The following is a 19,908-nucleotide window of genomic DNA, read 5'->3' as shown; positions in this document are numbered from 1 at the left end:
CCCATTTCCTCTCCATTGTAAGAGCATTTTCTTTTTTGTTTTTTTTTTTGTGAGATAATTTACCCCATTCTACTTCTCCCTTTCTCCTTCTCCCAGTGTAATCCTCTCTCACCCCTTGATTTTATTTTCCAGATATCACTCCATCTTCCACTCACCCTGTGCCATCTATCTATCTATCTATCTATCTATCTATCTATCTATCTATCTGTCTGTCTGTCTGTCTGTCTGTCTGTCTGTCTGTCTGTCTATCTATCTATCTATCTATCTATCTATCTATCTACCTATCCATGTAATTTTTTCCCTCCCACTACCCTAATACTGACCAAGGACTCATGAGTTACAAATATCATCTTTCTCTGCAGGAATGTAAACAGTTCAACTTTAATAAGTCTCTTATGATTTCTCTTTACTGTTTACCTCTTCCATGTGTCACTTGAGTCTTGTATTTGAAAGTCAAATTTTATATTCAGCTCTGGTCTTTTCATCAGGAATGCTTGAAAGTCCCTTATTTCATTGAATGACCATTTTTTCCCCTGAAGGATTATACTCAGTTTTGCTGGGTAGGTGATTCTTGGTTGTACTCCTATCTCCTTTGCCCTCTGGAACATCACACTCCATGCCTTGCGGTTCCTTAATGTAGAAGCTGCTAAATCCTGTGTTATTCTGATTGTGTTTCCACAGTACTTGAATTGTTTCTTTCTGGCTGCCTGCAATATTTTCTCCTTGACCTGGAAATTCTGGAATTTGGCTACTATTGTGTACTTCTTATACTTGATCTAACCCCCTCCATGCCCAGTAGAATATAAATTGCTTGGGTGTAGCTCATTTAAACAATTTTTGTCCTTAGCTCCTAGTACGGTGCCCTGCACATTCAATAAGTATTGGTAAATTGAATTGAAAGAGCTTATATGATTTGCCCAACATCACATAGGTAGTAAGTAGCTGAATCCAGGTCTTCTGAGTCCAAATCCATCTTCAGTAGATCACAGCACTGCTTCCATGTTGGATGACAGGCTTAAAAGAAAGGCCAAATTTAAGAGTTTGCCTCTTCAGCAAGTATAAGCCCCCTGAGGACATAGGGATATTGTCATACTTTTCAAAAATTAAATTAAAATTTTTTTGCATTTCTGTTATACTCAGTATAGTACTGGGCATGGAATAATTGCTCAATAAACATTTTACAAAATTATAGACTCACAATTGGAAGGGCCTTCAGAGGTCATCTACATTAAGTCAGAGTGAACAAGAATTTCCCTATATACTCTACCTGAAAGGAGGTCATCTGTCCTTTTGCTTGCAGACCTCCAGGGTGGGGGATCCCACTACCTTGTGAGAGATACCCCATTCCAGTTTTGGATAGCTTTAATTGTTAGGAAGAGTTTCCTGGTAGCAAGGCTAAATTTGCTCTTTGTAACTTCTACCTGGGGCAGCTGAGTGGCATACTGGACTTGGAGTCAGGAGGACTCATTTCTCTGAGTTCAAATCTAGCCTCAGACACTTACTAGCTGTGTGACTCTGGGCAAGTCATTTAACTTTGTTGCCTCAGTTTCCTCATCTGTAAAATGAGTACAGAAGTAAATGGCAAACCACTCCAGTATCTTTGCCAAGAAAACCCCAAATGGGGTCATGAAGAGATGGACACAACTAAAACAATTCCACAACAACAACAACAACAACAACGATAACAACACAAACTTCTACCCATTCACTGTTCCTAGTTCTGCTCTCTGGGGCCAAGAGGAACATCGGCTAGAACCTCTTTTTTAATGCTGATGTTTGGGAGGAATAGATAGGTAGATAGATAATAAGCCTTTATTAAGTTTTGTGTGAGTTAGCTAGGCACTGTGATAAGCGCTTTTCAAGCATCCTTGCAACAACAGGTAGGTGCTATTATTATCCTCATTTTACAGATGAGAAAACTGAAGTAGTCAGAAGCTTAAGTGACTTGTGTCTGAGGCAGGATTTGAACTCAGGGCTTCCTGACTCCAGGTCCAGGACTCCACTGTGCCATCTGTCTGTAGATGCAAGGAAAACACCTTTATCACAGGCTATCCAATTAGAAAATTATGTTTTCTACTTATGCAAATGAGGAACCTGGTTTGATATACTATGGTATATAACCAAATCCATAATATGGCCACATGCTTTATGTTTGATAGAGTGACAGAGAAGGTTGTCACAACCATGGGAGGTTGGTGAGGGGTTGCACTTATTATCCTCATTAAAAAAAAATGAGGAAACAAGTGTCTTGCCAAGAATCACATAATGAGTTAATTAGTGGCAGATTTGGGATTAGACCTGTAGACACAGGCCGGCTGACAGTCACATATCTGTTCAGGATGGCATCTTCAGGAGTCTTCAGGTGTGGGCTGGATGTCACAGACTAGTTCCTGCTCAGATAATGTTCAGTCATTTCAGTCTCTTTGTGACCCGATTTGGGTTTTTGGTTTTTTTTTTTGGTAAAGATAATTGGAGTGGTTTGTCATTTCCTCTTCCACCTCATTTTACAGATGAGGAACTGAGGAAAACTGGGTTAAATGACTTGCCCAGGGTCACACAGCTAGTAAGTGTCTGGATTTGAACTCAGGTCTTACTGACTCCAGGCCCAGTGCTCTATGTGCTCTATCTACTACTATACCACCTAGCTGCCCTGCTCAGGTGTTAGTTAGACTAGATGACCTCTGGATTCACTTTCTACTCTCAGAGTCCATGAATTTATTCTTTTCTATGACATCTAATTTTCCTCATCCTAAAGCCATAGGACTTTAGACATGCTGAAAGAGGGGGAAAAGGAGGATTCAGGGAAGTTGACCTTGGGCAAATCACTAGAATCTCTCTGGGTCTTTGTTCCTTTATTTAGAAGATATATGACCTCTTCAGGCTCTAAATCCTAACATTCCTATAAACTAGCAAGGAAGAATTTAGCAGCATTATATATTGAAAGTAGAAGTGAGGGCAGGGCAGCGCACTTCAGACAGAATTGAGCATGGACTTGGCCATGGCACCACCAGAGAGCTCAGGATTATAGACTGGGGTTGTGATCACTAGGACCTTGGATGGACTGTGCTAGGTTGGTTCACAGAGGCTGATACAGGTTCAAGAATCCTCAGGCATAGACCTGGCATGGCCAAGATCAGTACAGGGCCCAGTCAGGACTGGTGAGGAACAGCCAGCCCATTGGCCGTTCCAGAATTCATCAAGAGAGGGCTCTGTAGCACTGGCAGTTTCACCAAATAGTGGCACTCTACTACAGCTGGGAAAGTTGGCACCTCATCTTTGTAAACTCTTGCTGACCAAGGCCTTTCTTGATCCCCTTAGCTGCTAATGCCCCTTCCCTTTAATTACTTTGTATATATTTCATTACTTATGTAATGGGACCAATGACAAGTTTGCATTTTAATGGGCAAGGTGTGTGTGGGAAGACAACATAAGCATAAGTACATGTCATGGGAGACTGGTGCAATCCTCTCATTTTACTGAAGAGAGTAGGGAGGTTCAGGAAGGAGATGGGTTAAGGGAACCAACCTCCTTCCAGTCACCTGGGTTTGTATGTCTATATTCTTTAATTCAAACCATAGACTAGGTCCTAATTACCCTTCTGCTATATTAACCCATTGTCCACACTGCTGCCAACACAATCATCCTCAAATTGGACCATGCTCCTCCCTTGTTCAAAAACCTTGAGGAACTCTCTATGGCCTCCCATGAGAATCAATCAACATTTGTCAAACATCTGCTATGCACCAAGCACTAGAAATACAAAGACAAAAATAAAACAGTCCCGGCCATCGAGGAGTCTACTGGGGGGAGGAGGATAATATATCTATACACATATATGCAAAACACATACAAGAAACACACCAGGTAATTTTGGGGAAGGAGATGTTAGCAGTTAAGGGAGTCAGAAGAGGCCTCAAGTAAGAGGTGTTATCTGAGTAGCACTTCAAAGGAAGTTCTACTTCTGGGGCACATAGGTGATGCAGTGGTTAGAGTACTGGGCTTGGAGTCAAGAAGACCTCAGTTCAAATCCAGCCTCAGATACTTCTTGGCTCTGTGACCCTGGGCAAGTTTAACCTCTGTTTCTTCATCTGTAAAATGGGGATAATAATAGCATCTACCTCCAGGGTTTTTGTGAGGATCAAATGGGATATCATTTGTAAAGTGCGTAGCATAGCACATAGTAAATGCTATATAAGTATTATTATATTTATTATGATAGATTCTAAGAATCAGAAGTGAGAAGGGAGTACATTCTAATCATGGAGACAGCCAGAGCAAGGTCAGAGATATCAAAGAGGGAATGGACTCAGTTATCCAAGTGATCCTAAAGCATGGGTCTGACCATGTTACCCCTCCTACTCAAAAAACTCCTGTGGCTCCCTATTACCCCCAGGATCAAATATAAAATCCCCTCTGGCTTTTAAAGCCCTTCATAGCCTATCTCCTCCCTACCTTTCTAGGCTTTCCTCTTGTCCCTCTTCCTCTCCTTCCTCCCTTAATCCTCACTCAGACTCTGGGCATTTTCTATGACTGTCCCCCATGTCTGCAGCTCCCTCCTTCTTTTCTGTCCCCTGACTTCCCTGGCTTCCTTCAAGTATCAGCTAAAACTCCCACCTTCTACAAGAAGCCTTTCCCAATCCCACTTAATGCTAATGCCTTCCCTCTCAATTATCTCGTCTATCCTGTTAAATATCTTGTTTGTAGAGTTGTTTGCATGTTGTTACCCCAATTCAGTTGTGAGCTACTTGAGAGCAGAGACTGGGTTTTTCCCTTTTTTCATATCGCTATTGATTAGCTTAGTACCTGGCACATACTAGGCATTAAATGTTTCTTGACCTATGTGTGAGGAACAGAGAAAGCATTTAAAGCTATTTGCTACCTGTGTCCTGTCTTTCAGGTTTATTACATGGTCCTATGTTCCTTGAGAGCAGGGACTTTTTAATGTCTTTGTATCCTTGTTCCTCAAGATTTTAATTATGTAAATTCAATGCTTTTGGATTGGAGGCACTTTACCATAAATCTCTAAGTGACAGGGTCTGGATTTTAACCCAGGATTTGATTCTAACTTTAGTGTTTTTTTTCTTTTTAAATTTATTTATTTTTAGTTTTCAACATTTACTTCCACAAGATTTTGAGTTCCAAATTTTCACCTCATCTCTCCCCTTCCCCCACCCCAAGATGGCATGCATTCTGAATATCCCTTCCCCTATATGGAAATCTATCTTACCCTGCAGGAAATAAGGGGGGAAGGGGACAAGAGAGCAGGGGGTTGATAGAAGGGAGGGCAGATTGTGGGAGGGGATAATCAAAAGCAAACACTTCTGAGGAGGGACAGGGTCAAAAGAGAGAATAGAATAAATGGGGGGTAGAATAGGATGAAGGGAAATATACTTAGTTTTTCACAACATGACTACTATGGAAGTGTTTTGCTTGACTACACACCTATAACCTGTATGGAGATGCTTACCTTTTCAATGAGGGTGGGTGGGGAGGGAGGAAGGGAGAAAATTTGTAACCCAAAGTTTTACAAATGTATGTTAAAAATAAAAAAAAATTTAAAAAAGGGAAGATAAAAATAATTTTTAAAAAAATATCCCTTCCCCTAGTCTGCCCTCCCTTCTATCTCTCCCCTCCTTCTCTTATCCCCTTCCCTTTCAACTTTCCTGTAGGGCAGGATAGATTTCTGTACCCCATTTCCTGTATTTCTTATTTCCCCGTTGCATGTGAAAACACTTTTTTAAAACGTGTTTTTAAAACTTTGGGTTCCAAATTTTCTCCCTTTCTCCCTCCCCACTCACCCTCACTGAAAAGGCAAGCAATTCAATGGGTAGTTATGCAAAACACTTCCATAGTTAACTTTCGTATTTTTCTACTACACCATGTTCTTCTAATGAGTTCCCCATAACTGGAGATCTTTTGGTGAAGGTTGGATTGCCATTTGTTGAGGATGTGATAGAAGGGTCTCCTTTCCATGTATTGGGTGGATTAAATTTTAGGCGCCTATGAACTAGGTGACTGATGAAGACTACAAGTCCCATCAGCCTCTGGGAGCAGGGTTATATGTGAACAGGTGAGGCAGTTCCCAGAGAGGCAGATCCCAGATGAACTTAGACTGACAGGAGTTTTACCTCTTTTCCCTTTCATGTGCAGGTGAGTGATTTCCAAGCATTAAGATCTCAGTCTTAGAAGGGAATGGAAGAGCTGGGAACTGGAAGGGAGGGCAGCTGACCCCAGAGTTAAGTTTAGGGACTTCTTCGTTGGAGCTGCTAAGCTGGGGCCCCCTTTTGTTTCAGTCTTGAAGCTGAGCTGCCTATCAGACTGACTTAGCTTTCACTAGCCCAGCCTCCAAATGGTAATTTTATTTGCCTGGGGCTCAGGGATTCTTTCTAGGCTACTCCCACCCCTTCCAGCTTTCCCTCCCAGCTGGAGCTGAGTGAAATTCCTTAGGACTTTGGGGTAGGTTTTTCTCTCCTCCATAGGATTCTCCTGTGTGCACTCCCTCCATAACCCAGGCACATGTGGGAGCCCTTTAGGGGCTTTCTGACCTCTGAGAGGTGTTGGCAAAGGACACTCCCTCAAATGTCTGTTACTCTTTGACCCAACCTCCAATGCTGGGGAGGAGGAAGAATAGAAACAAAAGAATTAAAGGAAAGACCTAGTGGAATTTGAGTCTGGCCAGGGTCACAGGAGAGAAGAAAGGAGAGATCTTGTGGAAGGAAGCTTCGAGGTGTAGGGGAGAGATCACTGGACTTGAGGTCAGAATCCTTGGCTCTGCCAGCTTACTTGTTGGGTTATCTTGTTACCACTCTGAGTCTCAGTTTCCTCATCTGTAAAGTGAAGGGTTTACAATAGATTTTAGCTCAAAATAAGCTACTGTATTTCTGGGGAGTGGGAGAAATCTGGAGGAGGGGATGGAAGAAGAAACAGCAACTAGGGCTGCAGAGTCAGGTTAGAGGCAGCTGTGGGCAGCCGAGGGAGGGGGTGAGGTTTGTGGGTTAATGGTTGGGGGTGGGGAGTGTTGTCCAGTTGCTGGGGTGATGCTTGACCTTTCACCGTAGGCAGGCCTGGTGGGGAGGGGGTATGGCACAAGTGTCTAGAGGCTGAGGGGGTATGGCACAAGTGTCTAGAGGCTGGTTTAGAGACCGGAGGGAATTCCCATAAACATCCCCTCCTTTCTCCCACTCCTCTCCTACTCAACTTGGCTGAGGCCCCAGGAATGATGGATTTAGTGAGTAGGCCTGGACTAGCCCCCTTAAGAGGACGAGCTGGGGAGGCAGAGTGCAGCAGGAGTGCCATGAGGGAACAGCTGGGTCTGAGGTGTCTAGCTGCTCATGGTGTTTCCTAGCTCAGTTCCAGGGGCCTGGCTTTCTCCGGTGGCTTAGTGCCAGGTCCCAGGCAAGGTTAAGGGTACTGCTTCTGTCTCCCTGCCCATTCCCCATCCTGAAAAAGAAGAAGATGGAGCCCTGAGTGAGTACGGCCTCTTGGGCTCTCAGAAGTGGAAGAGCTGGGTCAATCCACTGGGAAGTCTGAGCCTGTTGTTGGGTGGGGCTGGAAGGCTACTGAGTGGAGGAAAGAAGCCTCACTCCTTCCAGTCTTTAGTGGGGCTGGGTTAAAGGACTCCCATGGCTTTTGATCAAGTGTTGTCTTGTCTGGGTCCCTGTTCTCCAACGAGCTGAACTCCTTTCTTACTTATTATCTTCCCCATGACTCCCCCCATGAGAGATCAGGCTTTGTAAAAAGGGCAGGAAGGATTCAGAGGAGTATGTCTCAACTCACTTCATGACTCAACTTTCCTCCTGCACCCAGGGAGGGGCTCCAAGATAAAAGTCTTCTGGGCAGGAACCGGAGTTGTGGGTCGACGGCCTATTTGCCTTGCTCTCTCCTGTCCGTTTTCCTCCTCCCCTCGATCTGGGACATGAAAATAAAGCCATTCTCATTCGAATTCTGCCCACTTCAGGGAGGGAGCAGAGCAGACAAAGACAGATTGTTCCGGCTAAGGCCCCATCCCAGCTGCTGTCCTGGGGTGGGGGCAGGGGAGGGCCGCTCTATGAGCCGGTAGAGATCCTCTCATTCTGGACTGAACTGAGTGAGAACACAATGATGTTTGCTGTAGAATCGAGGTGAAGCTGATTAATCTGGAAAAGGGCCTTAACTCTGGTCACTAAGGCTGGAGCCCTTCCTACCCCGAGGCTCAACTTCCCAGAGGCATCCCGGGAAGAACTGGGGAGGGGTCTGGGAAGCCAATGGGGACTCAATTACGTCTGTACTCTCCTTTACCAAGGGGCTTCCATACACTGGTCACCATGTTCTCAGTGCTTGTTCCTACAGGTTTGAAGTAAGGTGGTTATTAGGCCCTAGACAGGTTTCCTGTGAAGGAGGAAGTGCACTGGGTTATGGGCAGGATATTTATCCCAGCATCAGTGATGGTGGGTGCAGCTGTGGGCGTACCTGCCTGCTATTAGCAGGCTGTTCTGAGCAATCTCTGTGCAGTCCTTGGCCTTTCTTACCTCCATAAAACTCTTCTACCAGACCTCTGGATTGTTTGAAACAGGGGCAGGAACTGTAGATAAGGAGGTAACTTGAGGTTACTAAACACTCCACCCTTGACTTCCTGAGGCCAACAACATCCGGGAAACAGATGGGGACCCTGCCTAGAAAAGACTGAGCCTCCCTCCCTACTCCCTTCCTCCCCTCTCTCTCAGTCAGTAGAAAGTCAGTTTCCCTTCCCTCAGTTAGTAGAAAAAAGAATAGTATTATTTTTTCCCTTTTTCTTAAAAATTTTATTATTTATTTTTAGTATTTAAATTTTTTTTTTTGAGTTTGAAATTCTCTCCTTCCCTCTCACCCCTCTGCCACCCACTGAGAAAGCAAGCAATACTATTAGAATAGCATTATTCCTAAGTTAGTTATGTGCTGGACTTTGGGGAAACTCACTCATCATGTGCTCAGCTGGCATAGCCCTGGCATTGTCAGGGGGGAAAGGAGGGGCAGTGTTGCCTAGAGCATTGGTTGGCACAGACTGGGGCCTGGAAAGGGGGAGTGCCTTCACTAGTACTACATAGCGTCCCCAGAGAGCAGGGCAGCTTAGATCTAAATGTCATATGACCAAACTTTCCATTTCTCTCTAGGTGGGAGACAGTTGTGATAACCGCCTGAGCAGCACTGGCGAGCACCTGAAATGGCCCGGTCCCCTTCTTTCATCCTTCCCATTCCTGAAGGCAGGGAAAGCCCTAGGTAAGCTGCCAGCTGGGTTAGGGACAGAACTTTCGCATTGTCAACGTGGCACTGTGGATGTGGCCCTGGAGATCTGGGTTCCAGTCCTGGATCTGATACATACCAGTCGTATACATTTGTGAGCAGATCTTTGAACTCCTCTGTGTTTGTGTACTCATCTGTGAAATGGATCCCATCGGGTTAATGTCCTCCATCCCCACCTCAAAGGTTTCTAGGAAGAAAAATGCTTAAAAACTATGGAGGCTGATGGGGGATGTTCATGTGTGTAGGGAAGGGAATCTTCCCACAGGGACCTCTGACGGATTTTGATAAGACCTATCTGAGAGGGCTTCTGAGATACTGGCTCCACTCTTTTCTTGAGGAGCAGGCAAAGGGGAAAGCTGTCTGGCCCACAGAACCCTAGCCTTTCTATTCCCCAACAGCCAGGACCTCAGCCCATATGATGAGAACGTCGTACATGACTCCTTCCACCAGCTCATCCAGGAGCAGAGTCAGCGGGTTGAAGCTGACTCTCTGGAACTCCAGGAGAGGCCTCCCAGGGACAAAGGTAAGTAGTTTATCCAGAGAGGAGGTGTGGGTTCCTTTCACGAGTAGATGTGTCTGCGATTGGTTCCGACTCTGGATTTAGGCAGCTAGGTGGTAAAGTGGATAGAGCTCTGGACCTGGAATCAGGAAGTCCTGAGTTTAAATCTGGCCTCAGACACTTATTTGGAAGTATGATCCTGGACAAGTCACTCAACCTCTGGTTGTCTTAGTTTCCTCAACTGTAAAATGGGAATAATAACAGCACCCGCCTCACAGGGTTGTTGTACAAATCAAATGAAATGATGTTTATAAAGTACTTAGCATAGAGCCTGGCATATAGCCGGTACTATATATTTGTTCTCATCCACATAATCCAACCCCTTCTCTTTCTCTCTCTCTCTCTCTCTCTCTCTCTCTCTCTCTCTCTCTCTCTCTCTCTCTCTCTCTCTCTCTCTCTTTTGTTTTTTTGGTGAGCAGTTGGGGTTAAGTGACTTGCCCAGGGTCACACTGCTAGTGTGTATCATGTGTCTGAGGTCGCCTTTGAACTCAGGTCCTCCTTACTCCACTGTGCCACCTAGCTGCCCCAACAACCCCTTCATTTTGTAGATGAGAAAATTGAGCACCAGACAGATGAAGTGATTTGCCTAAGGTCATGCAGTTAGTGTCAGGGGCTGAATCTGAACCCAGGTCTTCCCTGACTCTAAATGTAGTACTCAGTCTACTTCTCCTCATTATCTGCCACCGGGGCTTTTAAGTTACTTAGAGGAAGGAGAAGAGCTGTTCGATTCCTATGGGTGTTTATCAGTTTTCTCCAGAAGTCCCTTCTCTTTCTCAAATTCTGGGATTCTTTTCTAGGTAGAGGCTCCCAGTCCCTCAGGGGCCCTCAGGAATACTGCTCAGCCACACTTCAGATCCTGGCCAATATGCCCAGCCGAACCATTGGTGAGTAAGGGCAATCTCTTCCTCAAACCTGTTCCCTGTTTGCCTGCTCCATCCCTGTTCCCTTCCCCCGGCTCTGAGACGTGTTCCTCTCACCCAGTGCTATGGGAGTTGGGGTTTGTATGTGTTCAAAGTTTCTATCTTTCTACGCCTGCCCAGGCGTGTTGATAAAGTGCTTTCTTGGTTTCTAAAAAAGATTCAGTTATGCGAGTAAAAATAGAAGGCTTTTTGGATGCCAATGGTGCCTTGAGTTCTCTTGGGAAAGAGGTTTTCCTCTTGGGTACTTGGGCCTCCTAGTTGCTCTCTCTATTCTTGGGACCCTGGGAAGAGGCCCTAGCCAACCTTTAAAGGATAGAAAAGACAGTCATGGCACTGTGAGCATCCCATGCCCATTTTCCTTTTTTTTTTTTTTTTTGCTTTTTGATTAGGCAATGGGGTTAAGTGACTTGCCCAGGGTCACACAGCTATTTAGTGTTATATGTCTGAGGCCATATTTGAACTCAGGTCCTCCTGAATCCAGGGCTGGTGCTCTATCCACTACACCACCTAGCTGCCCCCTCCCCCATTTTCTTAACCTCAGGGCAACTTCCAGGTCATCAATTCTAGAGAGAGTGAGAAGCCATATAAGGAATTGGGTATGAGGAAGAAGAAAAGAGGAGGAAACAGAAGATGCATGGTTAACCTATCTCACCCCTGAATTTTCCCAAGTTTAAGTACCTTCTCCCTTCATAATTTCAACTCCTTCTCAACCCCACAGGCAGAAGCAGGGGGGCCATTATCTCTCAGTATTACAACCAAACAGTCAGATTGAGGCGGAAAAATAGCCGACCCTTGCTGAGGGAGATGTCACGGTCTGCCCAACCCAGTATTCGGCAATACGACTTGGAGTTGGACTTGACCCCCAGGGAAGAAGAAGGTGAGTGTGGCAGGAGGGATGGCCACCCTATTTGTTATGGCAGTAGCCACCTACTAAGACGATCTTATCACATCTTCATGGGCTCTGCCCCCTAGAAATGCTGTTTCTCCTTCAACAGTCCCTTGGCCCTTCTGGCAGACATTCCCTCAACTCCTCGTTTCTGGATTCTGTTCTTTTTTTTTTTTTTAACAATCTTGTAAATTGTTTTGTTTTAGAAGAGAGTAGGGATGTACCTTTCTCAGGTGTCTTCCCCTTCACCATTTGTTACCCACAGTGGAATTAATCAATCAGTATTAAGTGCCTTCCATATTCTAGGCTCTGAGGTTTTCTTTTTCTTAAGAAAAGTGAAAGCCTATGCCTTCCAGGATATACCATCTATGTAAGCTCCTTGAGGGCAAAGGATTTTTTCTTTCTTAAAAATCAGTCAAGTACTTCTGACTATACTGAGATACAAAGTAAAAGCAAAAATAATCCCCGCTCTTGAGAAACTGTCATTCTAATTTGGAGACCACATGTATACATTGGTTATTGTTTGTTGTTTTTCAGTTCCTCTGGTGGGGTTTTCTTGGTAGAGATACGAGGAGGTTTGCCGTTTCTTTCTCTAGCTCCTTTGACAGATGAGGAAACTGAGGCAAACAGGGTTAAGTCAGAGTCACACAGCTAGTGAGTGTCTGAGGCCAGATTTGAACTCAGGAAGAGGAGTCTTCCTGACCCCAGGCCCAGCACTGTGCTACCTAACTGCCCCATATAAATTGGCACATAATAATAATAGCTAATGCTTATATAGAGTTTACTATGTTCTGGGCACCGTGTTATCTCATTTGATCTTCACAACAATTCTGGGAAGTAGGTACTGTTATTGTCCCAATTTTACAGATGAGGAAACTGAGGCAAATGGGGTTAAGTGACTTGCCCAGGGTTACACAGATAGTAAGTAGGTAGGCCTGGATTTGAACTTAGGTCTTTCTGATTCCAGGCCCAGTGCTCTATGCCCTGTACCACCTAGTTGCCTACATACAGAACGGCTGGAAGGTAACCTTAAAGGGGATAGCTGAGGCAGCTGAGAAAGGCCTCCTAAAGGACGTGGCTCTTGGGCTGAGTATAGAAGGGAGCCAGGCAAGTAAGGAGGTGGATGTGAGGAAGGAGCATGGCGTCAGCCAGGGCAAAGCCACGGATTCCAGATGTCTTGTGTGGGGAGCAGTAATTAGCCCAGTGACGTTGGATTATCAGTGGATAGAGTGTGGGCCTGAAGTCAGGAACACTCATCTTCCTGTGTTCAAATCCGGCTTCAGACACTGGCTAGCTGTGTGACCCTGGGCAAGTCACTTCACCCTGTTTCCCTCTGTTTTCTCATCTCTAAAATGAGTTGGAGAAGGAAATGACAAACCACTCCAGGACCTTTGCCAAGAAAACCCCAACTGGGGACACAAAGAGTCAGAAATAACTAAACAACTGAACAACAGTGTTGGATTATAGAAAGAACGGAGAACAGTGTTGGATTATAGAAAGAGACCAGGAAAATAGGAAGGGGCCAAGATGCAAAGAGCTTTCAGTGCAAAGCAAAGGACTTTATATTTGATTGACTGTAGCTTATTGAGTTGTGGGGGGGAGGGGATGTGACATTGTCAGACCTATAGTTTACAAATATCACTTTAGTGGCTGTAGAGGATAGTTTAGAGTGGAGAGAAATGAGGCAGGGAGAAAAATTAGAAGGCCATTGCAATAGTCCATTGATTAGAATTGTTTCCCTAAATCAATACTTTACTTAGCCCTTTTGGAGGACCTGTACCCCTTTGAAATGTGAATGTAATCCCCTTCACTTCAGACCCTTTTCCTGGCTTCTCAACGTATCTTATTGAAGGACCTGGGCAGTTCACGTTTTACTATTAAATGGCCTAAAAGATTGTCCTCCTGTTGCATTTTAATCTACAAACTTCTGTCTTGCCATGTCAAGCTTCTCTTTAGAAAGAGGATTCTTGGGGCAGCTAGATGGTGCAGTGGATAAAGCTTTGGCCTTGGAGTCAGGAGGACCTGAGTTCAAGTTTGGCCTCAGACACTTGACACTTACTAGCTGTATAACCGTGGGCAAGTTGCTTAACCTCAATTGCTTCACAAAAAAAAAAAAGGGAAAGTAGAAAGAGGATTCTTAGGCTGTATTAGGTGTAGGTTAGGTTCAGCCTAGAAGCTTCCCTCATTTTTGCTCCAGATCAATGTTTAGGAAATAAGGGTCCGTATGCTCCTCTGTCTGGAAAAAGGTAAGAGATGTGACTGACTACTCAAGTTTCCTGAGCTTAGCTCCATTCTCAGTGCCTTACTCCTTAACAGAGAAGCGGAGCTTGCTGGTGAAGGAACTACAGGGCCTGACAATAACCCAAAGGAACCACATGCTGCGGGACATGCCCCTGAGCCTGACTGAGAAACGCTGCCTCCGGTTAGTATGCTCCCCTGGTCCCAACATTGACGCAGGTTCTTCGTTTAACCTCCTTCTTCCCCAGTCACCCAGGAGTAGAGAACTCCCAGGTATCTGAGAGTGATTCACTAAGCAGGGCTGGGGGCTGCCCAACTGGATGGAAATGCTACCGTCTCTACCCCCTCATCACCCTTGAAGTACTGATGGCCTTCTCCTGCTTTTAAGACAGGACAGCTGTATCCATAGAGGAAGACAGAGGTACCACCAGGGCAGCCAGACCCAGCTGTACTGTTGTAGTCACCTCAAGTATCATTGTATCATAGTAAGTACTGATCTATGTGTTGTCTTCTTCCCCTTCCCCCTTCTTTCTAATTTTGTGCCCGCTCCGTGTTACAGTCACCTTGTTCCCCTTGTCTTTGAGGGGGAGCAAAAAGGTGAGGAAGAACCAGTGGAAAAAACAATCAGAATGGCTAATATGACAAAAAAGGGAAAATGATACATGTTGGAGGGGGTGTGGAAAACTGGAACACTAGTGTCCTGTTGGCGGATCCTGTGAAATGATCCAACTGTTCTGGGGAGAAATTTGGAACTGTGCCCAAAGAACTATAAATCTATGTATACCCTTTGATCCAGCAATACCACTTCTAGGTCTATATCCCAAAGACATTGAAAAAAAGACCTATTTGTACAAAAAAATATATAATGGCTCTTTTTTTGTGGTGGGTAAGACTTGGAAATTGAAGGGATGCCCATCAATTGGGGAATGGCTAAACAAGCTGTGGTATGTGATTGTATTGGAACATTATTGTGCTATAAGAAATGATGAGCGGGTGGATTTCAGAAAAACCTGGGAAGACTTACGTGAACTGATGCAAAGTGAAGTGAGCAAAGCCAGGAGAACATTGTACACAGTAGCAGTAGTACTATACAATGGTCAGCTGAATGACTTCACTGTTCTCAGCAATATAATGATCTAAGACAATCCCAAAATACTGATGATGAAGCATACTACCTATTTCCAGAGAAAGAACTAATATTGTTTGCATACAGGCTGAAGCATGCTATTTTTCCAAAGAAAGAAAGAAAGAAAAAGAAAAATCAATCAGAAGACCCAGGTTTGAATATTAGGCATATATAATCTAAGAGAAATTACTTAAGTTCTCTGATCCTTAGTTTTCTCATCTGTGAAATGGAAATAGAATACTTATCAGTCTCACTTGCTTGTTGTGGGGAAGGCTGCATTATAAACCTTAAAGGACTATATATTTGTGAGCTACTATTAATATTGAACTCCTCACCAATTGATAAGAGGTGTTTGTTGCATGAAATTGAAATGATTCTTGGGATCTAAGTGCTAACGATTCTTTTAAATTTATTTTTGTTTTTTTAGCCACATCTGTCAATTAGCCAACAAAGCACTTAAGTGTTTACTGTGAATCAGCGGCTATGCTAAGTGCTAGGGTTACAAAGAAAGGCAAAAACACAGCTCCTGCCCTCCGAGATGTCATATTCCAAAGAGAGTAACAACATGCAAATAACTAGGTCCATACAAGATGTATACAGAGTAGATAATGATAATCTGAAAGAGAAAGTCATTAGCAACTTGAGGGAACAGGAAAGGTCTCCTGTAGAAGATGGGATTTAAACTGAGTCTTTCAGGAAGCCAGGGAAACAAGATGGGGAGGAAAGGAGGAAGTACATTCTAGGCAGGGGGAAACAGTCAGTTCAAAAGTACAGAGCTGGATTGGAGATGGGAGTGTAGTGTGGGAGGAAGTACAAGTAGGTCAGTAGGCCATGGTAGCTGGATTGTAGAGTACTCGGAAGGCAGTCATGCAAGAAGTCTGGAAAGGGCCAGAATGTAAAGAGTGTTTTTTCCTAACATTAGTTGTTTTTTATTAATATTTTGAGTTCCAAATTCTCTCCCTCTCTACTTCCCCTCTTTGAGAAAGCAACCAATTTGATATAGATTATACACGTGCAGTCATGCAAAACATTTCCATATTAGCCATGTTGCAAAAGAAAACACAGACTAAAAAAAAAATAATAAAGTTTGAAAAAAAGTATGTTTCAATTGGTATTAAGATGCCATCAGTTCTTTTTCGGGAAGTAGATAGCATTTTTTAAAAAATTATTTAACATTTTACTTTTTCTCCAATTACATGTAAAACAATTTTTAACATTTGTTTTTTAAAATTTTGAATTTAAATTTTAAAATCTTGAAAAAAATAAAATTTAATCTCTTTTTCCCTTCCTCTCTCACTGAGAAGGCAAGCAATTTGATATAGGTTATACATGTAGTCATAGAAAACATTTCCATATTAGTCATGTTATGAAAGAAAACACAGGGCCTTTCCCCCCAAGAAAAAAACCCCTAAGAAAAATAAAGTAAAAAAAAAAAGTATGCTTTTCTCTGCTTTCAGAGTCCAGCAGTCCTTTCTCTGAGGATAGATAGCATTTTTCATCATAAGTCTTTCAAGAATTGTCTTGGATCATTGTATTTATAAGAATAGCTATCATTTACAGTGGACCATTGTATAATATTGCTGTTACTGTGTACAGTGTTCTCCTGGTTCTGCTCAATTCACTTTGCATCAGTTCGTGTAAGTCTTCCCAGGTTTTTCTGAAAGCATCCTACTCATCATTTCTTATAGCAAAATAATATCCCATCACAATCATGTACCACAACTTGTTCAGCCATTCCCCAGTTGATGGACATTCCCTCAATTTCCAGTTCTTTACCACCAGAAAAAATTGTTTTGTACATCTCTCTTTTTTTTTTTTTAAACTCTTTGGGATACAGACCTAGTAGGCGTATTACTGGGTCAAAGAATATACATAGTTTTACAGCCTTTGGGCATAGTTCCAAATTGCTCTCCCGAATGGTTGGGTCAGTTCACAGCTCCACCAACAGTGCATTAGTGTTTCCATTTTTTGACAACCCCTCCAACATTTGTCATTTTCTTTTCTATCATATTAGCTAATCTGTATAGGTGGTACCTCAGAGTTGTTTCAATTTTCATTTCCCTGCTCAATAGTGATTTAGAGCATTTTTTTTTGGTATGACTGTAGACAGCTTTGATTTCTTCTTCTGAAAACTGCCTGTTCATGTCCTTTGACTATCAGTTGAGGAATTACCCATATTTTTATAAATTTGACTCAATTCTGTATACATTTGAGATATGAAGCCTTTATCAGAGAAACTTGCTGAAAAATTTTCCTCCTAGTTTCCTGCTTTCCTTCTAATCTTGGCTGTATTGGTTTTGTTTGAGCAAAACCCTTTTAATTTAATGTAATCAAAATTATCCATTTTACATACTATAATGCTCTGTATCTCATTTGGTTATAAATTCTTCCCTACCCATAGATCTGACAGGTAAAATATTCCATGTTCCCCTAATTTGCTTAGAGTATTGCCCTTTATGTCTAACTCATGTATCCATTTTGATCTTTTCTTGGTATACAGTGTGAGATGTTGGTCTCTACCTAGCTGCTGCCAAACTGTTTTCCAGTTTTCTCAGCAATTTTTGTTGAATAATGAGTTCTTGTCCCAAAATATATCTTTGTGATATATTGCTGTAATCTCCCTGTTGGGATTTTGTTTAAATTTTTTGCATCAATATTCATTAGGGAATTGGTCTGTAGTTTTCTGTTTCTGTTTTTGCTCTTCCAGGTTTAGGTATCAGCACCATGTTTGTGTTGTAGGAGGAATTTAGAAGGACTCCTTCTTTGCCTATTTTTCCCAAATAGTTTATATAGCATAGTAATTATTTTTTTTTTTTTTTAGTGTTTGATAGAATTCTCTTGTGAATCCATGTGGTCCTGGAGATATTTTCTTAGGGATCTCATTGATGGCTTGTTCCATTCCTTTTTGTAAGATAGAGTTCTTTATTCTATTTCCTCCTCTGTTAATCTGGGCAATTTATATTTTTGTAAACTTAGATTGTTAGATTTATTGGCCTATATTTGGGCAAAATAACTCCAAATAATTGCTTTAGTTTCATCTTCATTGGTGGCGAATTCACCCTTTTTATTTTTGATGCGGGTAATTTGGTTTTCCTTCTTTTTAAAAATCAAATTAACCAATAACTAATCTATATATTTTTTCTTCATAAAACCATCTCCTGGTTTTATTTATTAGTTCAATGGGTTTCTTACTACCAATTTTACTAATGTTTTCTTTGATGTTCACATTTTTCTGTTTGCTGTTTATTTGTTTTGTTTGTGTTCTTGTTTTTAGGCAATTGGGGTTAAGTGACTTGCCTAGGGTCACACAGCTATTAAGTGTCAAGTGTTTGGTCTGAGTCCGGATTTGAACTCAGGTGCTCCTGACTTCAGGGCCGGTGCTCTATCCACTGTGCCACCTAGCTGCCCCCTTGTTTGCTGTTTAGTTGGGGATTTTAAATTTGTTTTTCTTTGTAGATTTTTCTTTTAGTTGCATGCTCAATTCATTGATCCTCTATTTTATTGATGTAAGCATCTAGAAATATAAATTTTCATCTAAATACTGCTTTGGCTGTATCCAATAAATTTTAGTATGTTGTCTCATTGTTGTCATTCTCTTCAATGACGTTATCATTTTTTGTGATTTGTTCTTTGATCTACTCATTCTTTAGGATTAAATTATTTAGTTTCCAATTAATTTCCATAGCCCTTTATTGAATGTAAGAAGGGATATGGTCACTGCTCTTCTGGCCTGTGCTCTGGTCTGTGAGCAATCACAAATATTCTTTTTCTTCCCTGGAACTGTGACCAGGGTCCCTACTCCTGCTAGGGCTCCTTGGCCTGGGACTGTCACCCAGAACCGAGTGTGGGCTGTATGAGTCCTGCACCCAGTGTCAGCAGAGGGACCCCTGTAATCTCTTTCTGATGAGTTGTCTGATCCCCTTACCATCTGTGGGCTGAGAGCTCTGGAAGCCCCTCTGCTAATACACATGGCCCCAAGGCCTGCTCCTGCCTTGCCAGGAGCTGCTGACCTTTTCATTTGTCTTGGGCTGGAAAGTTGTTGCATCCTGACCTCATGTCGGTTCTTCCACTCTAGAATTTGTTTTGAGGCATCATTTTAAAATTGTTTGGAGGGGAATTTGGGAGAGCTCAGGTGAATCTCTGCCTTTTGCCATCTTGGCCCTGCCTCCCATGCTAGCAATTCTAAATAGAAAAATGCAGCCTTTCATTGGTATTATAACAGACCTTTTGGTAACTGCTCCTTTACTCCACCCAGGCTAAACTCTTCTAGGTGGCTTTCTATGACAAAAATAGTCCCATGACTTCCTTTACCTTGTATCACCTCCTCTCTTACTCTGAGAGAGTCTGGGACAGTTGGTACATTTTTAAAGGCTCTTTAGAAAGGGAGAACAGTGATGAATCTCTGTTTTAAGTGAGACAACTGAAGCCCAGAGTAGTTAAGAGATTAACAGCTGATCAGTGGTGGGGCTGTGCCTGGAACTCTGGTCTTCTGATTCTCAACGTCTGAGCTTTTCCCTAAGATATTTCTGCCTACAATAATATTTTTTTTTCTTCCACTTTTGGTGAAGCAGTTGGGGTTAAGTGACTTGTCCAGGGTCACGCAGCTAGTAAGTGTCAAGTGTTTTGAGTCCGGATTTGAACTCAGGTCCTTCTGACTCCAAGGCCAGAGCTCTATCCACTGTGCCACCTAGCTGCCCCTATAATACTGCTTTAATGGACTTTCCCTAATCTGTTTTCCTAGTGTGGATCTAGAGGTGTGATTCTAGTGCCCTACATAGTGGCACACTGGAGTCAGGTTCGAATCCATCCTCGGACACTTACTAGCTGAGTGACCTTAGGCAAGTCACTTAACCTCTGTCTGCCTCAGTTTCCTGTTGTATAAAATGAGAACAATAATAACATCTGTCTCCCAGGGTTGTCG

At 42.9% G+C, this 19,908-nt stretch overlaps 1 protein-coding gene across 1 annotated transcript in view; it reads left to right on the top strand.

Annotated features, from left to right (window-relative positions):
* Nucleotides 1-19,908, top strand: part of TMC6 (transmembrane channel like 6) — a 45,679-nt gene that overhangs the window by 3,434 nt on the left and 22,337 nt on the right. The window contains 6 exon segments of the mRNA XM_020965916.2: nucleotides 9,129-9,234; nucleotides 9,657-9,781; nucleotides 10,615-10,701; nucleotides 11,456-11,614; nucleotides 13,940-14,045; nucleotides 14,250-14,346. Of these exon segments, the coding sequence (XP_020821575.1) occupies nucleotides 9,179-9,234; nucleotides 9,657-9,781; nucleotides 10,615-10,701; nucleotides 11,456-11,614; nucleotides 13,940-14,045; nucleotides 14,250-14,346 (630 nt within the window). The 5' untranslated portion in view covers nucleotides 9,129-9,178.

The sequence above is a fragment of the Phascolarctos cinereus genome, unplaced genomic scaffold (assembly GCF_003287225.1).
Source record: "Phascolarctos cinereus isolate Bilbo 61053 unplaced genomic scaffold, phaCin_HiC Scaffold_5;HRSCAF=322, whole genome shotgun sequence".
NCBI classification, from domain to species: Eukaryota; Metazoa; Chordata; class Mammalia; order Diprotodontia; family Phascolarctidae; genus Phascolarctos; species Phascolarctos cinereus.
Note: the sequence above shows the minus strand (reverse complement) of the source record. Positions and strands in the feature narration are given on the sequence as shown.